Genomic DNA, 23,226 nt, shown 5'->3' with positions numbered 1-23,226 from the left:
AAAAGGACAAAAAATGTAGTCTCCCACAAAATGATAATCCAAACAGCTGGAAATGAGTTTTGTATTTTCTCACAAGCAAAATAATATGCTATACTATAATATAAAATATGAAGGTGGATGAAAATCACAAGCAATTGCCACAAGCTACTGCTATGCTAGCCCCATATCATGCAACTCCTGTAATGCATTAGTTTCACAAGAAATAGCTGTTTTTAAGGCTAACATGACCAATTTATTTAGAAGGAGAGAGAGAGAGAGAGAGAGAGAGAGAGAGAGAGAGAGAAAGAGAGAGAGAGAGAGAGAGAGAGTTGGACACTCTAAAAACTGCTGTTTTTATTTTTCCAGCAAAGTGGGTTGAGCCACTTTGTAGTTTTGGTGAGTTATTTTGTCCAGCTCTGTTACTCTGCTACATGAAGCTCAAAATTGCCAAATAGGCCAGACTCTGTAGTTTTTAACTCAGCAGTTTTTACAGCATAGGTAGATGTAATTTATAGTAATTTGTAAAACAATCCACCTACCAGATTCAGCCATGGATCTAGGCTCTAAAAAAATAAATAAATAAATAAACAATTAAAATGATTGCAAAAATATATAAATATACATAAATAGTGGATTGTCATTTTAGTGATATAGTTACCTATTGTCATTCTATCAGACATTAAAAACTTAGTATATCCAAAAATGTATATAATTTTCCACTCAGAGTTAAATGTATGACATACATCCTTCTGCAGTGCCCTCCATTAGTAATATAACAGCTAAATTAAAACAGCTAGTTGTACTGTATACTCAAGGCTGTTCAGATTAGAAAGATTAATCTGTGGTGAAAAATTGCTGTGTATTTTGTGCATATATATGTAGGGGAGCAGGGTACAACACATTTTGGTTTTCCCTGAATCATTTGAAAAGTATTTAAGCAGGATTAATACTTTTTTTGTATACAAACAATCTACCTATCTCTGTTGCAAACAAAAAACTGTGTTTAAAGCACCTACTGTTTGGAAACAATTCAGTCAAAAGTGGCAGGAGTGGAGTTAATTGTAATGGACTATGTGTGTCACTAAAAAGTCTGGTAAATTGACACAAACCACAATTATTTTAATACCTTTCCATGTTGTTTGAACCAGACAAACTTTCCAACCTAAATACATACTAAATACAAAACTATATTAGTCATAATAAATATTAGTGAAAGGAGAATGTGTCAAACTCAATGAATTTGTGCATTATAATGTCTCAAAATGGACTGTGTTGAAATTATATGGTAAGTTATGTTGTCTCATCATTTTTATGAGGTTTAGTAGTAATGCCACAACATAACTCTGTAATGCTGCCTTATTACTAACTCCTCTGTGTGGAGGCTGTATTCTAGCCTGGCTAGCTGTCACTGCGAGCTGTTTGTAAGCTTCAAATTGGTGCCATATTACAGCAAACAAGAGTGTGATTGAAGTAATATTGGTAAGAATTTTGTGACTTTTACACACAACTCAGTAACATACAATGAAAGTGTTTAAAATGTGCATTTATGGTATAAAAACTGGGTGTCTTCACGGTGAACGCTGAGAAATATTTACTGCCAAAATTCACAGTTGTGGTTGCTATGAGATGATAACTGAAAGCACTTTCTACTAAGCACCATTCTTCCCTATTGGCAGGATTTTTTATGTTCAGATATCCCATGTTGTGTGAAGATGCTCAGGTACTTAAACAGAGTTTTAGTTGCTTAGTTGTTTTAGTTAGATGCTTCCAACTACACTAACTAAACAGAGAAAGCAAGGCTGTCAATGTGTATTCTTGTTTTAGCCCACAGTGGCAGGCAAAAGTTTGGGCAACACTGGTCTAAATTTCTGTTACTGTGAATAGTTAAGTGAGTAGAAGATGAACGGATCGCCAAAAAGCATGAAGATAAAACATTTGTTTCAACATTTTAAGCAAAATTAGTGTTTTATAATTTCAGAGTGAAAAAAGGAAAAGAGCACCATGCGAATGTTTTTGCATGAGGTTTGAGCTCTCAAATAACTTTTACCAAAGTTTCAGACCTTAATTAGCTTGTTTGGGCTATGGCCTGTTTACAGTCATCATTTAAAAAAATGCAGGTGATGCAAATTTCAAAGCTTTATAATACTCTGATTCCTCAAACCTTGTCTCAACAATCAGCAGCCATGGGCTCCTATAAGCAGCTGCCTAGCACTGAAAATTAAAATAACTGACACCCACAAAGCAGAAGTAGGCTATAAGAAGATAGCAAAACATCTTCAAGTAGCTGTTTCCTCAGCTCAAAATGTAATTAAGAAATGGCACTTAACAGGAATGGTAGAGGTCAAGTTGAGGTCTAGAAGAACCATTTTCAGAGATAACTGCTCGTAGGATTGCTAGAAAGGCAAATCAAAATTCCCGTTTGCAAAAGACCTACTGTTCTACTGCAACAACTGCACAAATATGACCTTCATGAAAGAATCATCAGAAAAAAATCTTTCCCGTATCCTCACCACAAAACTCAAAAAGCATTCAGCAGGAGTTTGCAAAGGAACATCTAAACAAATCTGATGCATTTTGGAAATAGGTCCTGTGGACTGATGATGTTAAAATGAAACTTTTTGGCTGCAATGAGCAAAGGTATGTTTGGAGAAAAAAGGGGTGCAGAATTTAATAAAAAGAACATGACTTCAACTGTTTAGCGTGGGGTAAATCAACAACATGATAATGATTCTAAACACATGTCAAAATTCATGATAGACTGCCTCAAAAGGCACAAGCCATCGCCCCACAATCCCCTGACCTAAACATCACTGAAAATCTGTAGATAGACCTCAAAAGAGCAGTGCAGGCAAGACTGCCCAATAATCTCATAGGACTAGAAGACTTTTGCAAGAAAGAATGGGTGAAAATCCCCTAAACAAGAACTGAAGGAAAACTCTTTGTTGGCTACAAAAAGTGTTTACAAGCCAGGATTCTTGCATAAAATATTGAAGAAACATGTCTTCTTTAGCTGTATGTATTTTGGAAATCAGGTCATCTTTTACTTTCTTATGCAACAGTAAGTTCCGGCCATGCAAGCTGATTGGTTGAGAAGCATTTTTTTCACGAACACTGTATCACTCTGCTGAGACGCCATTGCTAAGCAAAGCTGTAGGAGATGCTCAAGCCATTTGAATGTTTTTACTTCTTACTTTGCACACAAACAAAAAATGGATATTTTAAGATTAAGATTTGACCCACAGCTGATTTGGTCAGACTCTGAAGATGAGACTACACTAAATTCCAAAACTGTCATTACCACTGAGTAAGCTTTTCAGTTGGCAGCTGTGACAGAAGAACACTTAAACAACCTGGAAGCCAGAAATTAACCAAATACCATTTAGTGTAAGGAGCTGGAGAATGAACTGCTGGCTGTGCAGCGAGTGAGTGGAGTCCGTTACTCTGACGTAGTAACAAACTGCTTGTTAAGGAACTATAATTTGGTAAAAGGAATTGTTAACATTAAAACATATTAAATGCTATGTTCACAGCCCAATTTATTTATTTCTTACTTTATTTATTTGACTGTTGTATAAAAGCATTATCAAATTTCTGTGATGATCTTCAGCTTGTGCCTGCCACCAAATCACAGCCGTGATGTTATTTCCTCTCATGTTCTATTGCTTAATTAGCTATTCACAATGACAGAAATTTTGACTGGGGTGCCCAAACTTTTGCATGCCACTGTATAACATTTTATTTTTTTTGTGCTTATTGAAGAATTCAATGAATTTGCCATAACAAAAGAATATGAAATTTGAAATATCCTCAAGAAAAAAAAAAACGCTCGCGCATGACCAAATTAGTAGAGAAATCTCAATACCATGAACAGTATCACCCTCAGTCATTGGCTTCATCACTTTTTTTGATTATGTAAGACCACAGTACTACAGTTAAATGTATTGTCTGTCTATTCACATAAAAATATGCCAGATTAATTGGGCAGTGCATCAATAAAAAATAATCCTCTACAACATGATTTTGTGTCAAAATGAAAGATTTTGAAAATGAGTTTGCAAAGGGACATCTAAACAAACCTGATGCATTTTGAAAATAGGTCCTGTGGACTGGTGTAGTTAAAATAGAATTCTTGGTCACAATGAGCAATGGTATGTTTGGAGAAAAAAGGGGTGCAGAATTTAATGAAAAGAACACCACTTAGCTACCCCTCACTTAGCAATTAGATTGATTATTGCCATCGTCACATAATACATTTGCATGGTATATATTTTTTTGAAATCACAGCCATTTTAAACCCTTTTTTAGTTGCACAGTAGTTGTGTTTTTACTTTTATTTTACCATGTGTGTCCAGACAATATTGTCATTTACAAAGGGTGTCTCTGGAGCTCCTTGGGGAGGGGCTTGCTCAGGAGCACATTAGAGAAAAGAGTAACACTTTACAATACAGTTTCATAGTTAATAAGTAACTAATTAGGAACTACACAGGGTCGAGTGAGCATTGCTGCATTTACACTTAAGTAACTACTATTAACTACTGAAGTACCAGTTAATTACTCAGTAGGCAAAGGTGAACTAATGATTACGGTAGTTTACTATTAGCTAAACATGCACCACTGAGTCTCATAGAGGATTACTTAGTAACTCTCTTCTTAGGATAGTTCTTAGGACACACACACACACACACACACACACACACAAATTTTCTGCCTAAAAAAATAAAGCTGCTTATGCTTCTGGATAGGCTGGAGCCTATGTCAGCGGTCACTTCTAAAAGTATTGAAATACACTACACAGTGTGCAGTATCTAAAATGTAAATGATTATATTGTCCATTATTATTCACAGAAACATGAATCTCCGAAGAGAACACGGGGGCCACCACACCACACTGTGCTGACTACTATCCCTCTTGTGTTTGCTTTGACCAGCAACCCTAAAAGGCTAATGCACATCTTCATATTCAAACCAAAATGCACATCAGCCTACAAATGGGACAACTGCTAAAATACTATTACTATTCAGCAGATGAGTCTACGTACCTTTCATCTTTAGAAAACACGCATTTATTTCTGTAGGAGCATATGTGCCAGTGTTGTTTCTTCTGAAAAGTAGTTATCCTTTAAAGTATTCTTAAAGAATTCTTGGGCCACTCATTCAATTTATATATGCTGCCTCTTGGCCAAATACCACAAGGCTATGTGATATCTTACCATAGCTATGCAGATGATACTCAGATATACTTGCCCCTTTCCCCAAACAACTATGGTCCCCTTGATTCACTCTGTAAGTGCCTTGAGCACATTACTAACTGGATGGAACAAAACTTTCTGCAGTTGAATAAAGATAAAACAAAGATTATTTTATTTGGCATCTACTTGGCCCTTTCCCCAAACAACTATGGTCCCCTTGACTCACTCTGCCTTGAGCGCATCACTCACTAGATGCATTAGAAGAACGCTGACACTGGACACTTTTAAATCCAGGCTCAAAACATTCCTGTTTGAGCAGGCTTTCAGCTCAGTTTAAACCCTAATAGCATTTCTAGCCCCCTTTTCTCTGTAACGGCACTTTTTTCATCCTAATCTAACTTCTAATTTGATTATTTAACTATCATGAACAGCTTAGGAAATGTGTGCGTGGCATGTGTATGTGTGTGAGTATTTAACTATCCTAATTTAATTTCTCTTTTAAATGTACTGTTTTAATCATATTTTAATTATGTTTTTAATGTTGTTTTAAATTGTTTTGTTAATTAAATGTTTTTGTTAATGTTTTAAATGTTTTTCTATTTGTGTTTATCCTGCCTTCCACCCAGTGACCACTGGGATAGGCTCCAGCTCCCCCCGTGACCCAGAAGGATAAAGCGGCTTAGCAAATGTGTGTGTGTATTTGCGTTTACTTTACTTTTTTCTTAAACAACTCTGACTCTGAATTTTCTCATTTGTAAAGCACTTTGAATGACAGCAGTGTTTGGAAGATGCTATGTAAATCAGGGGTGGGAATCTCTAGGCACCTCACGATTCAATTATGATTCAGAGGGCTAGGATGGGATCATAAAATGATTATCGATGCATCTTGATGCACTTTTTTTCTATACAGAATTTATTTTTTCTCACTGTGTGAGGACTTTTAAAGCAAAGTATTTGTAATGATCCAGAATGAATTTACTTCCAATATCTTTTATTAATAAAACAAATGGAAGTGATATGGTAAGTGAACTGGAAGGCTCTCATTCACTGCTTTTGTTTAGAGCACATGAGATGCCAGCTGCCACTCACCTGTGATAAAATGCACTGTTACTGTAACATAAGATTCTGTGGCAATGGGTGTCCACGCATCACGTTACAGCTGTCCTACCTGTTTTCTTCAGTGATTCCATAACTTCGGTTTTGGTGTTGTTGTAGACTGTGAGGGGTCGCAGTGTCAGTAAAATATTTTCAGGACAGGATGCTGTATCTCACCTCCAAAGTGTGCAACAAAGAGTTTATAATTTGCTTCGCCCTTTCCGAGTTGGGTGGAAGCTCTGACATTGCTTGCTCAATGGTCCTCTGGTTGGCAGCAACTACAACCGGACGGAAAACGGGTGGAAACGTACTATGGTTTCTCATGTTTGTCGTTTCCAAAATATTTTAGTTTAGTGTGACACAACTTGCATATAGTGTGGTTCTTGTCCAGGTCCCTTTTCCCCTTCAACTCCATAGAAGCCAAAGTGCTTCCATATGCTAACTCAGGGGTCGGAAACAGCTCTTTTACTGCCCTGATGTGGCTCCACAGCAGAATTACGTTTTTAGGTAAAAATAAAATAATCCTCCTTTGTAGTAAAATAAAGCTCTGCTGATCATTCTAACACAGTTTTAACAAAAGATGGTCTTAAACGCTGCTAATTCCCCACCCTATAACCCTGAAGGTTGGCGTGCAGACTGCAGGTCACATAGCAACGCAGAGTCTCGCCTAGCTAGTAGCTAATGAAAAGGCAAAGAGAAAGATTTAAGATGAACATTTGGAGACAAATGGACTTATTTATAAGCATCACAGTTGGTTTCTTGGTAGGTTAAATCTGCAACGAGAGACTGTCAAACACTAAAAAGTTGCCAAGCTGAAGTCAGCTTCTCTATCGAATTCTCCCTTTACACCTTAAATGGTGCAGCAGTTACATTCTGGCACCTCAGGCAGAATTTAAGGTGGAACGGGAAACTTCAAATAAGAAGTGACTTCAGCCTCGTAAAAGTCAAATGTTGAGAGACATTTTACAAGAAGCTGTTCTACTTTTGAGGAAATGTTTCCCAGCAGAGATGGAAGGAAAGCGGCTATAGCTGAAGCTTAAGCTGAGCAAAGTAAGTCTGCGTTTTCGCTCATATTTTTAGCCTATACTAGGACATTAGCACATACTGATATTGGACATAAAATGTTATGGCTCCCAAGATGGTTTGATTTTTGTTGAAAGGACAAAATGGCTCTTCTTAACATTTGGGTTGTCGACTCCTGACCTAACCTAGCTTTTAATACAGAGGGTGCCAGTTGTGTTTTTGTTATGTGCACGTCAGTGTCCAGATGCTGCACTTCCGCACTTCAAAGTTCCGCCTTTTGTGTTTCGTCAACATTACGTTATATATTAAAATTTAGAAAATAGATTTTTGACATTTGTGAGTCGATTCAGAATCGTCCATGTCTGCATCGCAATGCATCTAAGAATCGATTTTTCCCCCTACCCCTGACATAAATAAACTTGCCTTGCCTTGCCTTGTCTTGTCCTACCTTCAAATTCACTTTGCTGTCCTGTGTTAGGAGTTAAAGATCTTCTGGAACAACATTATGCAATGAAACACATGGTTACTCATTACTAATAAATAACGGGTTAATGATAATCAGGAACAGTATTCAAAGTCAAACACATGGTAACTCATTACTAATGAACAAGATGTTACTGTGTTCTTCATTAGAAGTTAACAATGATCTGGAAAAGTATTATGAAGTGAAACCCATAAAAATTAAAATCCCAAAAGAAATGACTCAAAAGAAAAAATATTAATAAGGAAATTTTGAAAAAATAGGATGAAATAAGTTGTTTATTGAGTCATTTTTATGACTCAACAATGTTCCTGAGTTGGCTATATCACTGAAAATAACACACTCAAACATAATGAAATCAAAATGTGACATTACTACTAAAGGAGAAATGTCTGAGACCTGAAATTGATCGCAGTATGTTCTGCTTTCATATTAATTACACCTCTTTCTGTTTCATATAAGGCACAAATCTTTGCTGTCCATTAGCTTCTCACACTAGCTGAATTAACACAAACATTGTAAAAGAACACCGCAATTACTTAGCTAAGCTTAGTTAGCAAGTTAGCTAACTGTGTCTGTATGTAAGTGTTGTGCTGGAGGCCAAATAAAACAGTCCTTTATCTGCATCAGTAGCATCATGCAGGTCTGTATGAGAGGCCCCTTAGGCCAAAATTCTAACTTACCTCTAACACTCTGAAAAGAGTTTCATAGTGTGTATGAGAGAGTTTGATAGTGTGTGTGAAAGAGTTTAATAGTATGTGTGAAGGGTTGGTAGCGAGTGTGAGAGAATATGACTGTGTGTGACAGAGAGTTTGATAGTGAGTGTGAGAGAATTTGATAGAATTTGAATTCTTTGAGGATAGCTGTTTCTGTGAATAATAATAATGACTAAATCCTCTATGAGACTCAGTGGTTATTGTTTAGTTAACAGTGTTTCTGATTAGGTACTTATTAACTGTAAAGTAGTACTGTAAAGTGATACCAAGGGAAGTTCTTCAATACATTGTTAAATCTACCCCCCATCCCAAATAACACACTTCAGTATTTGTGAGGGGCACTGCATATGTATAAGACAATTCACATCAAAATTAGACATACTCTTTTGTAGGATTCTGAAGTCAGGAGAGTCCTCGATGAGCATCCCCTCCCTGTACCAGTCTACTTTGGGTGAGGGCACTCCCTTAACACGGCATTCCAGTACCACCAGCTGACCCTCAAAAGCAAGAAGATCTTGTAGATTCTGAATGAAAATGAATAATAATCAGTAATCTTCAAAATATACTAAAAGTAAACACCTTTTAATATGATCTTGATGACACTCTTTTTAGGAAGATTGTATTATGTTTCATTTTAACTTATGTAAATACTGAATAATGTGACATCAACAGCAAACAGGAGCCAGATAAAATGTTTTATACTAACATTAAGAAAATACAGGACAATAAAGTATGAGAAAAAGTCTACATAAAGTCCTATGAGACTGTGACACAGGTATGGTGCCTCCAAAGTAGAAGTCTCATCACTATTCTGTAAACATTTTATGAAATTAAACTGATCTTTCCACCAAGGTATTGAACAAAGTGTTGAGGTATTCATGAAACACGAGCAGAACACATTTGTGTGTAAATCGCTTGTAAAAAGACTATTTTATGTAAATTTTAGTATTCATGAAATTTTTTGAAGTCTTGAACTGTTTGTGAAGATGACCAAAATTTATACCTGCTGCTGACCACACAGAAAGCATGGGTAATTTATGAAAGATATCCAAATATCTTCTGAGGAAAACTGACATGACTGCATGTTAATACAAATATTAACAAACTAATTTTTCAAAAAGTAAACTTGGTAGCTGCAAAGTAAAGCCAAAGTAAAGCAGCTACCAGAAATGAAAGCAAAATTTTCCTTTTCCTTTCAATAACACTTTTATTCAGAACAGCATTATATCCTGCAGCAATACAAAGCTACATTAACTGGCTACAGTCTAACAGAAATGTTTTTATGAAGTAGGAACTACCCCACTGATGAACGCTCAGAGCCAACAGAAGCTGACTTACAGTGATGCATATGCAAGAACATGGTCCATAATTGAATTCTCAAGGTTTGTTGATGACCCACATTAAAATGATTGTGTCTAAGTCTGTAAATGCTGATAATAACATACAAATTATTAACTGAACTGGACAGCCAGCACATTAAGTGTTTTAATATTGTCTATTATCTAGGAGTGATGAAAAAGTATAAAAATGCCACTCAACTTTATACACGTTACTGTCCATTTTTGTTATGTACTTTACTGATCCTACAAGGGAAATTTCTATGCTTAACTATGCCCACTCTGAGAGTAGGAGTGTCGCCAGTAGACCAGCACCTCCAGGGGAAGTGGGGTGGGGGGGTGGGGGTTAGGACTTTGCCCAGGTATTCCCAGTCAGTCTTGGGAGTTGAACCTGCAACTTTCTGGTTGCTGGCTCACCTCAAGTCAAGGGGCCTTTGTCATTCCTCGATATAGGAAATCTTCGGCAACAACAGCAGCACATAACACAGGACTACAAAGTGCGCAGATACAGGACAGTGTGAAACAAGTGCAGAACATATAATAAATAACACCAGACATGAAAAAAAAAACACAACACTAGACAGGACAACTAAATATATATATAAATGGGCATCATTTTCAGTAAAGGCAACGGTTCTATTTAGAAACATGAGTGCTTAAATATGGTTCTTCAGATTGATGGAGAAAATGTTGTATATGGTTCTACACAGAACCTTTTTGAAAATTTGTTTCTATATACAACCCCATTTGCAAAGAAGTTGGGACACTGTGCAAAATATAAATAAAAACAAAATGCAATGATGTGCAGATCATTTAAACCCTATATGTCATTGAAAATAGAACAAAGACAACATATCAAATGTTGAAACTGAGAAATTGTACTGGTTTTGGAAAAATATATGCCCATTTTGAATTTGATGCCAACTACATGTTCCAAAAAAGTTGGAACGGGGGCAACAAAAGGCTGGTAAAATTGTATAATGCTATAAAAACACCTGGTGGTTGATTGGCAACAGGTCAGCCACATAATGGGAGAAATTGGTATAAAAAAACATCCCAGAGAGGCAGAGTCTTTCAGAAATAAAGATGGCGAGAGGTTCACCACTCTGTAAGAGACTGCATGAGCAAATAGTGCAAGAATTCAGGAATAACGTCTCTCAACATAAAACAGCAAAGAACTTTTGCTTTTCATCATATACAGTACATAATAACATTAAAAGATTCAGAGAATCTAGAGAAATCTCTGTATGCAAGGGACAAAGCCAAAAACCAATATTTGCTGGCCATGATCTTTGGGTCCTCAGCTGGCACTGCATTAAAAACAGACATGATTCTGTAGAGGAAATCATTGTATAGGCTCAGGGACACTTCTGAAAACCACTGTCTGTGAACACAGTTTGTCACTGCATCTACAAATGCAAGTTGAAACTCAAAAGCGCAAAGAAGAAACCATATATAAACAGGAACGCTGCCACCTTCTCTGGGCCTTATTTAAAATGGACTGAGGAGAAGTGGAAAAGTGGCCTGTGGTCCGATAAAGGGGTGTAGAGGTGCGTTAAAGGGGTATAGAGGTGCATTAGTGCCCATGGCATGGGTGACGTGAACATCTGTGTAGGAAATATTGATGCTGAACTATATATACATGTCACCACTAAAAGCATTTGATGCATTATTAAATGAAAAATATGACAAATGAGCTCCCAAACTGTTGAGCAGCTGAAATCCTATATCACACAGGAATGGGAAAACAGTTCACTTTCAAAACTACAGCAGTTGCTCTTCCCAGTTCCCAAACGCTTACAGAGTGCTGTTAAAAGAAGAAGTGATGAAATAAAGTAGTAAACATGCCCCCGTCCTAATTTTTTTGGAATGTGTTGTTGGCATTAAATTCAAAATCGGCATATATTTTTCAAAAAACAAAAAAATGTATCAGTTTCAACATTTGATATGTTGTCTTTGTACTATTTTTCTTTAAAAATATGGTTTAGGGGCTCCCGAGTGGCGCAACCGTCTAAGCGTTGGCCCTATCATCAGGAGATCGCGAGTTCGATCCCTGGTGATGCTACAGCCATCCGTAGCCGGGAGTCCAAGAGAGCACAATTGGCCTCGCTCTCTCTGGGTGGGTAGGATGGCCCCTCCTTCTCCCCCCACCACTCAGCGCGGTGCTAGTCAGCGCAGGCGTCTGTTAGCTGACGTAACAGATCTGGCAGTTGGCGCTTTCCTCCGAGCACGTTCAGCTGTCCAATGACGTTGCGTGAGCGGCAGCTCGAAAAGAAGCGGTGGTTGGCTTCACAGGTCTCGGAGGAAGCCTGTGTTAGCCTTCACCCTCCTAGCGTTGATAGCATCGTGTGATTGGGGGAGTCCTAACTAGCGGGTGGAATTGGAGACGACTAAATTGGGGAGAAAATCAGGTAAAAATTAAAAAAATATATATATATATGGTCTACGTATTATATTATTGTGTTCTATTTTGATTTACATTCTGCACAGCGTCCCAACTTTTTTGGAAATGGGGTTGTAGAACCAAAAGGGATTCTTCTTATACATACACTTTATGTATGCAAAGTGAACCAACAAGGTGTGTCTAATAGAATGGACAGTCAGTGAACGCAATATTTAAGAAATTTAGCAGCACTGCTGTGTCTGCTCCAGTCATACCAGCGCAACACACACTAACACGCCACCACCACATGCACCACAGTGCAGTGCTGAGAATGATCCACCACCCAAATTATATATGTGTGTGTATAGACTTAGATTCCAAGATTTTGGAGGGTGTCTGTGGAAATTTTTGCCCATTCATCCAGAGGAGCACTTGTGAGGTCAGATGCTGATGTTGGACGAGAGGGCCTGGCTTGCAATCTCCATTCTAGTTCATCTGAAAGGTGTTTGATGGGGTTGAGGTCAGGGCTCTGTGTGGTTCTTCCACACCAAACTCACCCAATCATGCCTTTATGGACCTTACTTTGTGCACTGGGGCACAGTCATGCTGGAACAGAAAAGGGCCATCCCCAAACTGTTTCCACAAAGTTGGAAGTGTGCAATTGTCCAAAATGTCTTAGTATGCTGAAAAACAACCCCATAGCATTATCCCTTCTCCACCACCCTTTACAGTTGGCACAGTGCAGTCAGGCAGGTAACGTTCCCCTGGCATTTGCCAAACCCAGACTTGTCCATCAGAATGCCAGATAGAGAAGTGTGATTAATCACTCCAGAGAATATGTTTCCACGTTCCAGAGTCCAGTGGCAGTGTGTTTTATACATATATAAGCTCCTGATGCACAGTTTTTGTGCTGATGTTAATGCCAAAGGAGGTTTGTGACCCTGCAGTTATTGAGTCAGCAGACCATTGGCGACTTTTATACACTATGCGCCTCAGCACTCAGCGACCCCTCTCTGTAACTTATGTAGTCTGCCACTTCGTGGCTTCACTTTTCAATAATACCACTCACAGTTGATCACAGAATATCAAGGAGGAAAGAAATTTCACAAACTGACATGTTGCAACGGTGGCAGGTTCGCCAGCAGGGACGGGAGGAGAAAGGAGGCGAGCTCTGAGCCCTCTCGGAGCAGGGATGGGAGGGGAGAGAAGGAGTGCTCTGAACCTCCTCTGAGCAGGGATGGGAGGGGAAAGGAGGTGAGCTCTGAGTGATCTTGGAGCATGGATGGGAGGGGAGAGAAGGAGTGCTCCGAACCTCCTCTGAGCAGGGATGGGAGGGGAAAGGAGGTGAGCTCTGAGTGATCTCGGAGCATGGAAGGCAGGCTGCAGTCCTCCTTGAAGCTGGGACTGGAGGCCTGAGGTGGGAGTGAGAGAGGGGCTCCTGCCCCTGCGCACACCAAGGGTTGCCGCTCCGCCAGCAGGCTCCTGACCATCTGACGAGTCACCACTGCTGCTCCTCAAGCTGCTTCCATCGCTTTTCAGCATCATGGAAAACAGCCTGCAGCTCCTGCCAGCAGGCCAGGTACAGGTGGATGAAGGTCTTGATGGCCTCCTCTTCTGCTGTGGAGACTCCCTCAGTGTGTTGGCGTCCTACTCCCGGGTTTCGCCACCAGTGTGGCACAGCTTGTGCTACCCCAGGCTCAAGGAGGATGCTGGATTTTCTTTATTTTCACTCAAGAGACTTTTCAATCCTTTTGTCTAAGCTAAACTTTTCAGCTCCAAAGTCTTTTGTCGCTACTGCGGCTCGTCCCCCTCTCTCTGTTCCCTCTCTGCTCTTTTTAAAAGGTCCTCATGTTGAGTACATGAGCCAAGAGGGGATGAGAGCTCATTGCTCTGCCTCTCCGTCACCACCCCTGCTCGGCAACTCATCCGCTTGGATTGAATATTAGGTAAAGTGAAGTAGCCTCATTGAGGAGCAGGAGGTGGGCCCGGGCGGAGGAGTTCAGGACTCCCATCTCACCTTTGTGCCTCTCGTGGCCGGCATTGCTGCCGTCCCTGATGTCCTCCTCCCACCATCACTCGCGTCCAAGTTCTACAAGTCAGGAAGTCCAGGGTCCAGTGTCAGGGGGAAGCGTTCAGGCCCAGTAAGCTCAGCTTTCCAGTAAGTCGCTGTGGTATGATTTTTTTTAATACTGACCTAATTTCTATGAACATTCTAACATAATTATCTTTTCTGTCCAGGTAGGTCAGTGAGAGCTTAATGGCAGATGATATGGCATCCTCTGTAGACCAGTTAGGGCAATACACAAATGGAAATGGATCCAGGGCCAGCAGCATTCCAAGGGTCAACTCTGGAAAGGGTTGTCCTAATGTCTACTGTGGACAGACTAACTACCTGGTTGGTGGGAAGGGTGGTCTCGCTGACTGGTTGTTCTGTGCTTTATTCCATGGTTAGAAACTGTTCAGTGCATCTGGGAGCAAGGCATCACCATTACAGGTATGTGATGTTACTTTATAGTCAGTGATGGCCTGAATGCTGTGTCACATATGCCATGTATCTCTGGTGTCAAGAAATTGTCCATCAATTCTCTGTGCATAGTTGTGCTTTGCCTTTCTGAAAGCCCAGGATAGGTTGGCTCTTGCTGTGCTGAGACCTGCCTTGTCATTTGACTTGAAGGCAGCATTCTGAGTTTTCAGGAGAATGTGCACCTGTGCAGTCATCCATAGCTTCTGGTTAGTGTGAGTGGTGATGGTCTTAAAGGAAGTCACATCATCTATGCACTTGTTAATGTAGCCAGTCACAGACACTATATATTTCCACAAATCAGTTTAATCATTATATGTAGCGGCACCCCTAAACATGTTCCAGTCTCTGTGCTCAAAACACTCCTGAACTGTTGAGATGGCCCTCTCAGACCAGGTTCTCACCTGGTTTAGCATGCTTGAGCAGACATTTGTGTGCTAGAATTAACATAACAGTGATGCAGTACATGCAACCAAGGTGGGGATGGGGTGCAGCCTTGTACATGTAGTGGATGTAGTGGATATAAGTGTTTACTCCATGAGTCACAAAATCAACACGCTGGACTTAAGCAGCATGGACTTAAGATTTTCTATAAAGTCAACAGTGACAATAAAATTGCATCAGGGTGCACAGTCTGTAAGCGTCTGATATCCCCATGCCGTTTGTTCAGTGCTTCCCTCATGTTAGTGCGAGATGGAATGTACACCGCAAAAATAAGCAGGGTGGAAATTTCTGTGGGGAAGTACAATGACTGAGGCTTTGCAATCATAAACTCTAGCGCTGAGCAGTGCCCTGACACTACTACAGCATTCCTGCATCGTTCATTGTTCGTAAAAAAACACACAAGTCACTGCTGTCGGCACAGTGTGCACCTAGCTCCACTAGCTGAATTGCCATGTCTGAAATGCTGTCACACATTTCCATAAAAACAAAGAGACACGTTTCTATAAAAACAAAAACGCAGCAACTCCTGAGTTCACACTGGGAAGTTAGCTGTAGTCTGAGGTGGTGCAGTTTATTGTTGAGAGCGCAGACATTGCGAGGAAAAGAGATACTAGAGCCAGACAGCTAGAGCCAGGCACGTCATGCAGTCCTACAGTCCCAAATCCTGGTCTGTGAAGAAGTTTCTAATAATTATTTGCTTTAAGTTCTTTTGCACAGACAGGTTGAAGGCTTAAGCACTAATAAGTCTGATGGTTTCCTTATATAGCAACCATTTGTAATGTGTGTTCATGGATTTTTATAACTGAGTCATTTCATTTTCTATGTATTCAGTATTGGATATTAATTATAAAATCTTATTTCCTATTCATATTGCTCTTGACGTGTTAGTGTTTTGCTATCTGGTGTTAACCAGAGGAGGATGGGCTCTCCTTTTGAGTCTTGGTTCCTCTCAAAGTTTCTTTCTTATGCTCTTAGAAAGTTTTTTCTTCCCACTGTCTCCCTTGGTTATCTTCGTTTTCTCATTATTAACTCTTATTTGGCATCATTTATGTTCTATCTGCTAGCTATAAAATCATATACTGGCTCATAAGGCTTCATATTGGTGTAACATGCTTAGACTTTGACGATTGCCATTTGCAATAATTTGTACACTACCCCTCATCTCTATTTGTTATCTCTCTCGTCTTGGTTCCTCTGAAGGTTTCTTCTTCTTGCTCTTAGGGAGTTTTTCATTGCCACTGTAGCCCTTGGCTTGCTTATGGGGGCTTGGACCCAGATTATTTGTAGAGCTGCTTGAAAAAAGGGCTATATAAATAAATTTGACTTAACCATTTTTCACATCATGATTAGAAGAATGGTCACAAGCAGGATATTCTAAAATCTGCAGCTTTACTAAGAAAATTTTTATGGATAGAAGTGGACTTGAGGAAAAATTTGTTTTCTCCATCTTGGTCACGCAATAAGGTCATGTAATGCAGCTAACATGTCTGTCCCCATCGTGGTCACGTAATAAGGTCATGTAATGCAGCTAACATGTCTGATAAACATTGCTTTATGCAGTTTGACTGTTTAAATAAATAAACATTGCTTTATGCGTCAGGGTGAAGCCAGTGGCTGGTGGTGACCTCCCCCTCTACTTCAGCAATCTTTATGTGCGTAACTTGTGGTGTGTTTCATAAAGAGCACTTCTCACAGCAGAATCACAGCCTCCCATGTTTTTTTTCTGTCGGTGCTACACTATTTTGACACCTACCAAAATAATATTTATCTCTGAGATGTAAGGTCTGACTCACACACACCATCATACTCTTACTCACATTCGCTATCAAACGTCTTACACACTATTGTATTCTCTCATACTCACTATCAAACCTCTCACACCATCATACTCTCTTACATTCGATTTGAGAGAGGTTTGAAAGTGAGTGTGGGAGAGTATGACGGTGTGTGTGAGAGGCTTAATAGTCATTTAGATTTTTTTGACAGAATTAACCCCCTCATATGAGGTGGTAATCTTTTCAAGTTTTCATGTTCAACATTAGAATCCTCCTACCCTGGATTACCTATAAAACCCCAGCTCAACTGCGTAACACAACAATAGTAAAGCCTCAGTAAGTGTCCCAATATATTTCTGTTTGCTTGAAGTTCTGGCACTAACACTTCTTGCAAATATGCCCATGTGAGCCCACTGAGAACTATCTGATGGCTTTGTGTGCCGGGGCTAACAGATAACCCTGTATTGGCCTGAACACACAGTGGGCCCTAAAGGGTTTCTGTTTGGGTGGTACATCACTGCACTCCACACTGGGCCCATCATTTTACACATTGTGGTTCCTTTATGGATTTGGATGGGCAGTACACTACTGGCTCGCCCACAAATAACCTGACACAGGCCCACTGTGGGTCATTTCACACTGGACCTCAGTTAACCCACGGTGGGCCCTTGTTGGATTTGGGTGAGCAGTACACTGTTGGGCTAGCCTACAGATAACCTGACACAAGCCAACTGTGGGTCACTCCACATTGGGAATAGATCATTTAGCCCATTATGGATTTGAATGGGTGGCTAGCACACAGATAATCCAACATATCAACATAATTTTAATGTTATTATGACAGATTTTCAGCCTGTCTTTAATTTTGTTATGTCAACATGAATTTTACTGTGGCCTGTCCTTAACCTTGGTGTATTAAGATCATTTGAATGTTGAATGTTGAAATTAATTCATTTAATTAAGAAATCAAAGAGAAAAATGATTTCTTTATCTGTTAATTTCCCTAATTTCCTTACTAATGATTTGTTGTTAAGACCATGAAAAGGTAATATATTCTACTGGGAATTGTACACACACACACACACACACACACACACACATATATATATATATGGGGGCACTCATGTCCTGGAGGTTAGGTAACCAGTCTTGTGACTGGAAGGTCACTGGTTTGATACCCAGAGCCAACTGGCAAGTGTGCTCACTGACCCTAGTGTGTGTGTGTTCACTAGTGTGTATGTGGTGTTTCACTGCACGGATGGGTAAAAAATGCGGAGGTGAAACTTCCCTGTTGTGGGACTAATAAGGGTCACTTAACTAACTTAAAGTGTGTGTGTGTGTGTGTGTGTGTGTGTGTGTGTGTGTGTGTGTTATTTATAATATTTGAAGCAGAAACCTAAAAATCTTCATATGATACTGAAAGGGTGCCTGTCCCTTTAAGAACCTCTCACACGACTTAAATAAATAAATGATGGTTGTAGCTGCACATTGACGATTTAAAGAGGCAAAAGGCAACTGGAGAAGCTAAAAGGATGACAGTTTGGTATGTTTATTTCATTCTATGACTAGCCTTTTTAGGTTTAGCTAGCTAGCATTAGCTATGTTAGTTAGCTAACTGACAAATGAAGAATTTGATTCTTTAACTTTAAACAGACAGAATTCATGTTTAAATAGGGCAAAAAACTGTTTTGGTGAGTATCTCCAAAGGCCTTAATTACCTGCTATAATATTTTAACATTACTAGTCTGGTAAGTCTTTTTCTTTATGATATCTTTTAGCTTTGAAGCTAAATGCCTGTCTGTATTGTCATGCCATTTTGCTAGACATCCATTATTTTGTTCTATCTTCTATTTTATGCAGATATTATATGCTTTCCAGCTGTTTTTTTCATGTGTTTTGTTATGTGCACCTCCTGGGCCTGGGCTGGATTCACAAAAGTTTCTTAAGAAAGAAAATCTTCTTAAATGTGTTTTTTTCTTAACTTCATTCTTAAGAAAAAAGTTAAGACAAAAGTTTAAAAATTACTATTCTTCAAATAACTTCTTAAGATTTTTTTTCTTAACTACTTCTTAAGAATAGTTCTAAGAACAAGTGGTATTTTTAAAAACATTATGTTCTTAAATGTTTTCTTAACCTTACGATAGCCTCACACTTGTCTCAGGCTGTAAGTGTTGACAAGGTGAGGATCTAAACTTATGAAACATGGACGCTTTCGTGAATCCGGCCCCTGGTTTGTAACTTACACTAAATTAAGTTCAGCAGGTTGAAGCTTCTCGATGGAGCCACCTGCCTGTGCAGCTTAACTCCATCCCCCCCACCTGTCTGTGCTACAATGCCTTACCTGTATGTGCAATTCACATTTCTGTTATACTAGAAAGCCTCAACTCCATGTGCCACTCACCCCCTGTTGCAATAGAAAGCTTCACTTGGATGTCAAAGACACTTTAGTGAACAGTCCCTAAAGTCTCATGTGTATTTGTACACATGCCTCACATTATTCTAAATTCCTGAAATGTTCATGTAACATGACTTGCTAGTCCACCAGACTTATTTCTCAGTCTGTCTTTTAGACTTCTATAGGTTTTCATTAGTTGAACTGAATGGTTCTGTTTAATGCTTAGGCTCACCTCATTCTCACGTTTGTAACCCTCGTTATTATTGTTTTCCTATCCAGTCAACCAAAGGAGGATATTTACCCCTTTTGAGTTATGATTCCATCCTCTTGCTCTTAAGGAGGTTTCCTTGCTACTGTCACCTTGGCTTGGTCATCAGGGACTATATAAATATATGCTGTAAATGTGTTTTTCTTATCCTATAAGGTTACAATGTTTTGAGATATACAGTTTAGGGTTTTGTTCCAACAGTGACAGATTTATAATTGGATAATTGAATAACAGCCATGCAATGTGAGATTTTTACAGGGGTGCCAAAACCTTTTGCACAAATACAAATAAATAAGGTAGATTTTATAATAGTAGACTATGGTTTGACATTTTCACAGTATAATAACCTAATCAAAATATCATGGTTTCACAGTATCATGACATTAAGCAACCACTTGAAAAAAATTGAAGAAGATGGTGAAAATTAAAGGATAATTATTACAAAAACATGAATATCACCACTCACATGCGTTTAATTTTGTGAATTACATCGTCATTGTGCTTTAACATTATTTTTGAACAATGTCTTCACCCTTTAAATGGATGTTTTTGTGAGTCATTACCTTTGTACCATTGTATGTCCCAGTGTAAGAAACAAACAAAAAAGAAAAAGAACAATTTGATCTCTTACTATTATTACTATAAATAGTATCCTCAATTATAAATCGGTTTTTAAGATGTTTGTAGTCTGTGTTGGTTTAGACTAACTTTAGGGAAATGTAGATGAATCCTGCAAAAAAAAGTTAATTTGATAGTTTTTTTTTTTTAGAATGATTTTTTTCATAAATCTGCCAGCCCGATGATATTGTTATTATAAACCAAAAAAGCAAGATTGAATTCACACACTGACCAAAAAATCTCTCACCCCATGTTGCTGTCAACTTATCAAATATGAAAATCTGAAACAAAATTTCAAATTTATTCTTTTACAGTGAAATGTTGCACTGTTGCAAGGAGTTTTTAAAATTCACATTCTATACCTTTGTAAAAACAGGTGCAGCCATTATAGGTCTTCCATCTAAGCCTTGTGGATAACCATTTTCATTCTAAAAAAAAGAATATACAAATATAAATAAATAAATAAATAAAATCTCTATCATGGTATGAAAATACACAAAATTTCACATTAGTAATGCTCTGCCTATTTAAGCTCTTATTTACAATGCTGTTAGTGAACAAGAATTTAGTTTCAGGTCATTAAACCAACTTAATATCTGAAAAGCCATTTTACTGTGGTCTGAGAGCGGCATGCGTTCCCAGCACAGACAGAGTGAAGTGTAGGTATGGCTTTCTCCTCAAGAGACCTACCATATCAGCTTACTACAAACATATAACTTACTGTCTTGTGCCTATCAGTTACTTGCCCATACATATACTATATCCAAAATTGGAAAAATATACAATTTACACAATTTTCCACATACCTGAATTGTAGGCAATCAACCAAGACATTTGGAGTCTAAATGTTGTTTAGAACTGGAGCAGTGAGGCTAACAGTGTAAACCAACACTAGAACTCAAGGATCATTCAAATAGTTCTGTAAAAATACATCATCAGAATGTCTTCCTTGTCAAACTTTATCCAGTTCTTCATTAAAGGGCCCATATCCTACAATTTTCTTGTGTTTTTTTTCCTTCGGGTCCACTTATAACATCTTGTATTGTGCCTCATTCAAAAAGCACTCAAAGCTGAAACACTGCTTAGTGATATGTAAACTAGTTGGTTCTTGTGATATCACAGAAACAATGAATTCAAAACTGGCTGTTTATATATTGTCCATATGTGGACCATATAGACTGAGTAGTGAGCAGTTTATTTTGAAACCATTACGTTGTTTACATACTACAACAAACTCTTTTTTTAATAAAAAAAGCGAGGGAAATTTGTTTTTTCATTTTATGGATAGACTTGTCAATGTGGGTTAGGACACAGTATGACGTACTGTGAACTATAAAAATGATCAAACTTGTGGGCAGCAAGTTCTGTATTCACAAACAACCTCAGAAGTAGGAGTGCTAATATAGAATTTGTATTTCTGACAATGACCGTCAAATACAGAGGAATCTTATCCAAGACCAGTCCTGCTTTGTGAACATCAGCTCTGGTGTTCTCTGAAATAGCTGCCCATGGAAGTTTTGTTCATTTTTATAGCTCACACTAATTCATACTGTGTTGTAAACCATATCAGTAAGTCTAAGTCTATGCAACCTTAATTAAGACTTGGATACAGTTTGAAGTGGTTGAGAGAAGTTTCAGGGATACATGTTTGCAGAGATAATCTGGGCCATTTGGGTGATTATTGAGTTCTAGTGTTTGTCAGCAACATTATCTGCTGAATCTAGAGTGAGTGGAAAATTGGATAAATTTGATATTCCCAGTGGAACCCAGTTCTCTGGAGTGATGGAGGACCAGTTAAATCATTTGCTGGAGTGCTGTTTGTGTCCAGAACCAGTACCCGACTTCACTAATGCTGTTGTGGCTGTACGCAATCAAATCCTAACAGCAATGTTCAAACATCTGGTGTAAAGCCTTCACAGAAGAATAGAGGCTGTTACTGCAGCAGAAGAGGAGACCTTACCTCAGTAAAATTTTGTTGAGCTGTAGACAGAGAATTAGAAGTTTCTTGACTAAGGGTAGCTGTTGTTGGCATATTGACTGACTGGCCATTGGGTGCTGTGGAAATCAACTGAGATTTTGGTACAGGTGGTGGTTCCTTGACAGGTTTTGTAGAACATTTTACTTGACCAAGTTGTGTGTCTCCTCCAGCAGCTGTGATAGGAGAGGCTGGAGGATTGGGCAAAGTTGAAAAGTTTTCTGGTGGTGTTGATTGGTTGAAACAAGGGGATGTTGAGTCTTCATCATTCAGAGATGTAGTGGGGGCCTCTACAAGTATAGTGACATTGGGCGGTGAAGCTCTTTTGTGCATTCTAAGGAAAGAAATGTCTAAATCAGTGCTAATGTCTGGTATATGTATTGTGTAACTTCTTGAATTACCCACATGTTCAAACCAAAAATAAGAAGCAGTTTTTGATCTTTACGATATTTTCTATTGTTTTTGTAAAAATCAGTCTCTTTATATAATCAAAGACTAAACATAATTCAGATTTATATTTAAGCAAGCCCAAAGAACATATAGACCAAATAAAACATATCAGATATAGACACTAATGGCTTAAATTACAGCATGAAGTATGCCACTAGGTGTAATTTTGTACACAAACATTTTGAATAAAACAAGGTGTTAAAATAAATAAAATGTTCCATGACTATTACAGGGGCAGAAGGTGGGTGCATGTAGGATTAGGGGTATTTACAATTTGTATATCCATAGAAGGGGGGATTGCTTTATGAAAGTAAAACATATAGACCGTATTATAATACAGAAATGGAACTCTTTTAAGACTCACTGTGATTCAAAATACTGCTCTCCATCAGAATCAGAAGATGTGACACCTACAGAAATATGTTAACAATGTCAAATTAGAAGTAATATCTCTTTGTAATAGTGATATTGTCGCTGTCCAAACAAAAAGGCAATTTTAGAGGAGTAGGCAAAAATGTTATTTACTTTTAATGTAAGATTTTATACCATGCAATTTAGAAGTATTTCTGTTGGTCCA

The 23,226-nt window shown here is 38.6% G+C and overlaps 1 protein-coding gene across 1 annotated transcript in view; it reads right to left on the bottom strand.

Annotated features, from left to right (window-relative positions):
• Positions 1 to 23,226, bottom strand: part of mypn (myopalladin) — a 124,495-nt gene that overhangs the window by 53,244 nt on the left and 48,025 nt on the right. Inside the window, exons 5-9 of the mRNA XM_036575279.1 lie at positions 23,014 to 23,059; positions 22,185 to 22,533; positions 20,587 to 20,652; positions 8,866 to 9,007; positions 519 to 542 (exon numbers count right to left, since the gene is read on the bottom strand). Coding sequence (XP_036431172.1) covers positions 519 to 542; positions 8,866 to 9,007; positions 20,587 to 20,652; positions 22,185 to 22,533; positions 23,014 to 23,059 — 627 coding nt within the window. The remainder of the gene's footprint in view (positions 1 to 518; positions 543 to 8,865; positions 9,008 to 20,586; positions 20,653 to 22,184; positions 22,534 to 23,013; positions 23,060 to 23,226) is intronic.

This window comes from Colossoma macropomum, unplaced genomic scaffold (assembly GCF_904425465.1).
Source record: "Colossoma macropomum unplaced genomic scaffold, Colossoma_macropomum, whole genome shotgun sequence".
NCBI lineage: Eukaryota > Metazoa > Chordata > Actinopteri > Characiformes > Serrasalmidae > Colossoma > Colossoma macropomum.
Note: the sequence above shows the minus strand (reverse complement) of the source record. Positions and strands in the feature narration are given on the sequence as shown.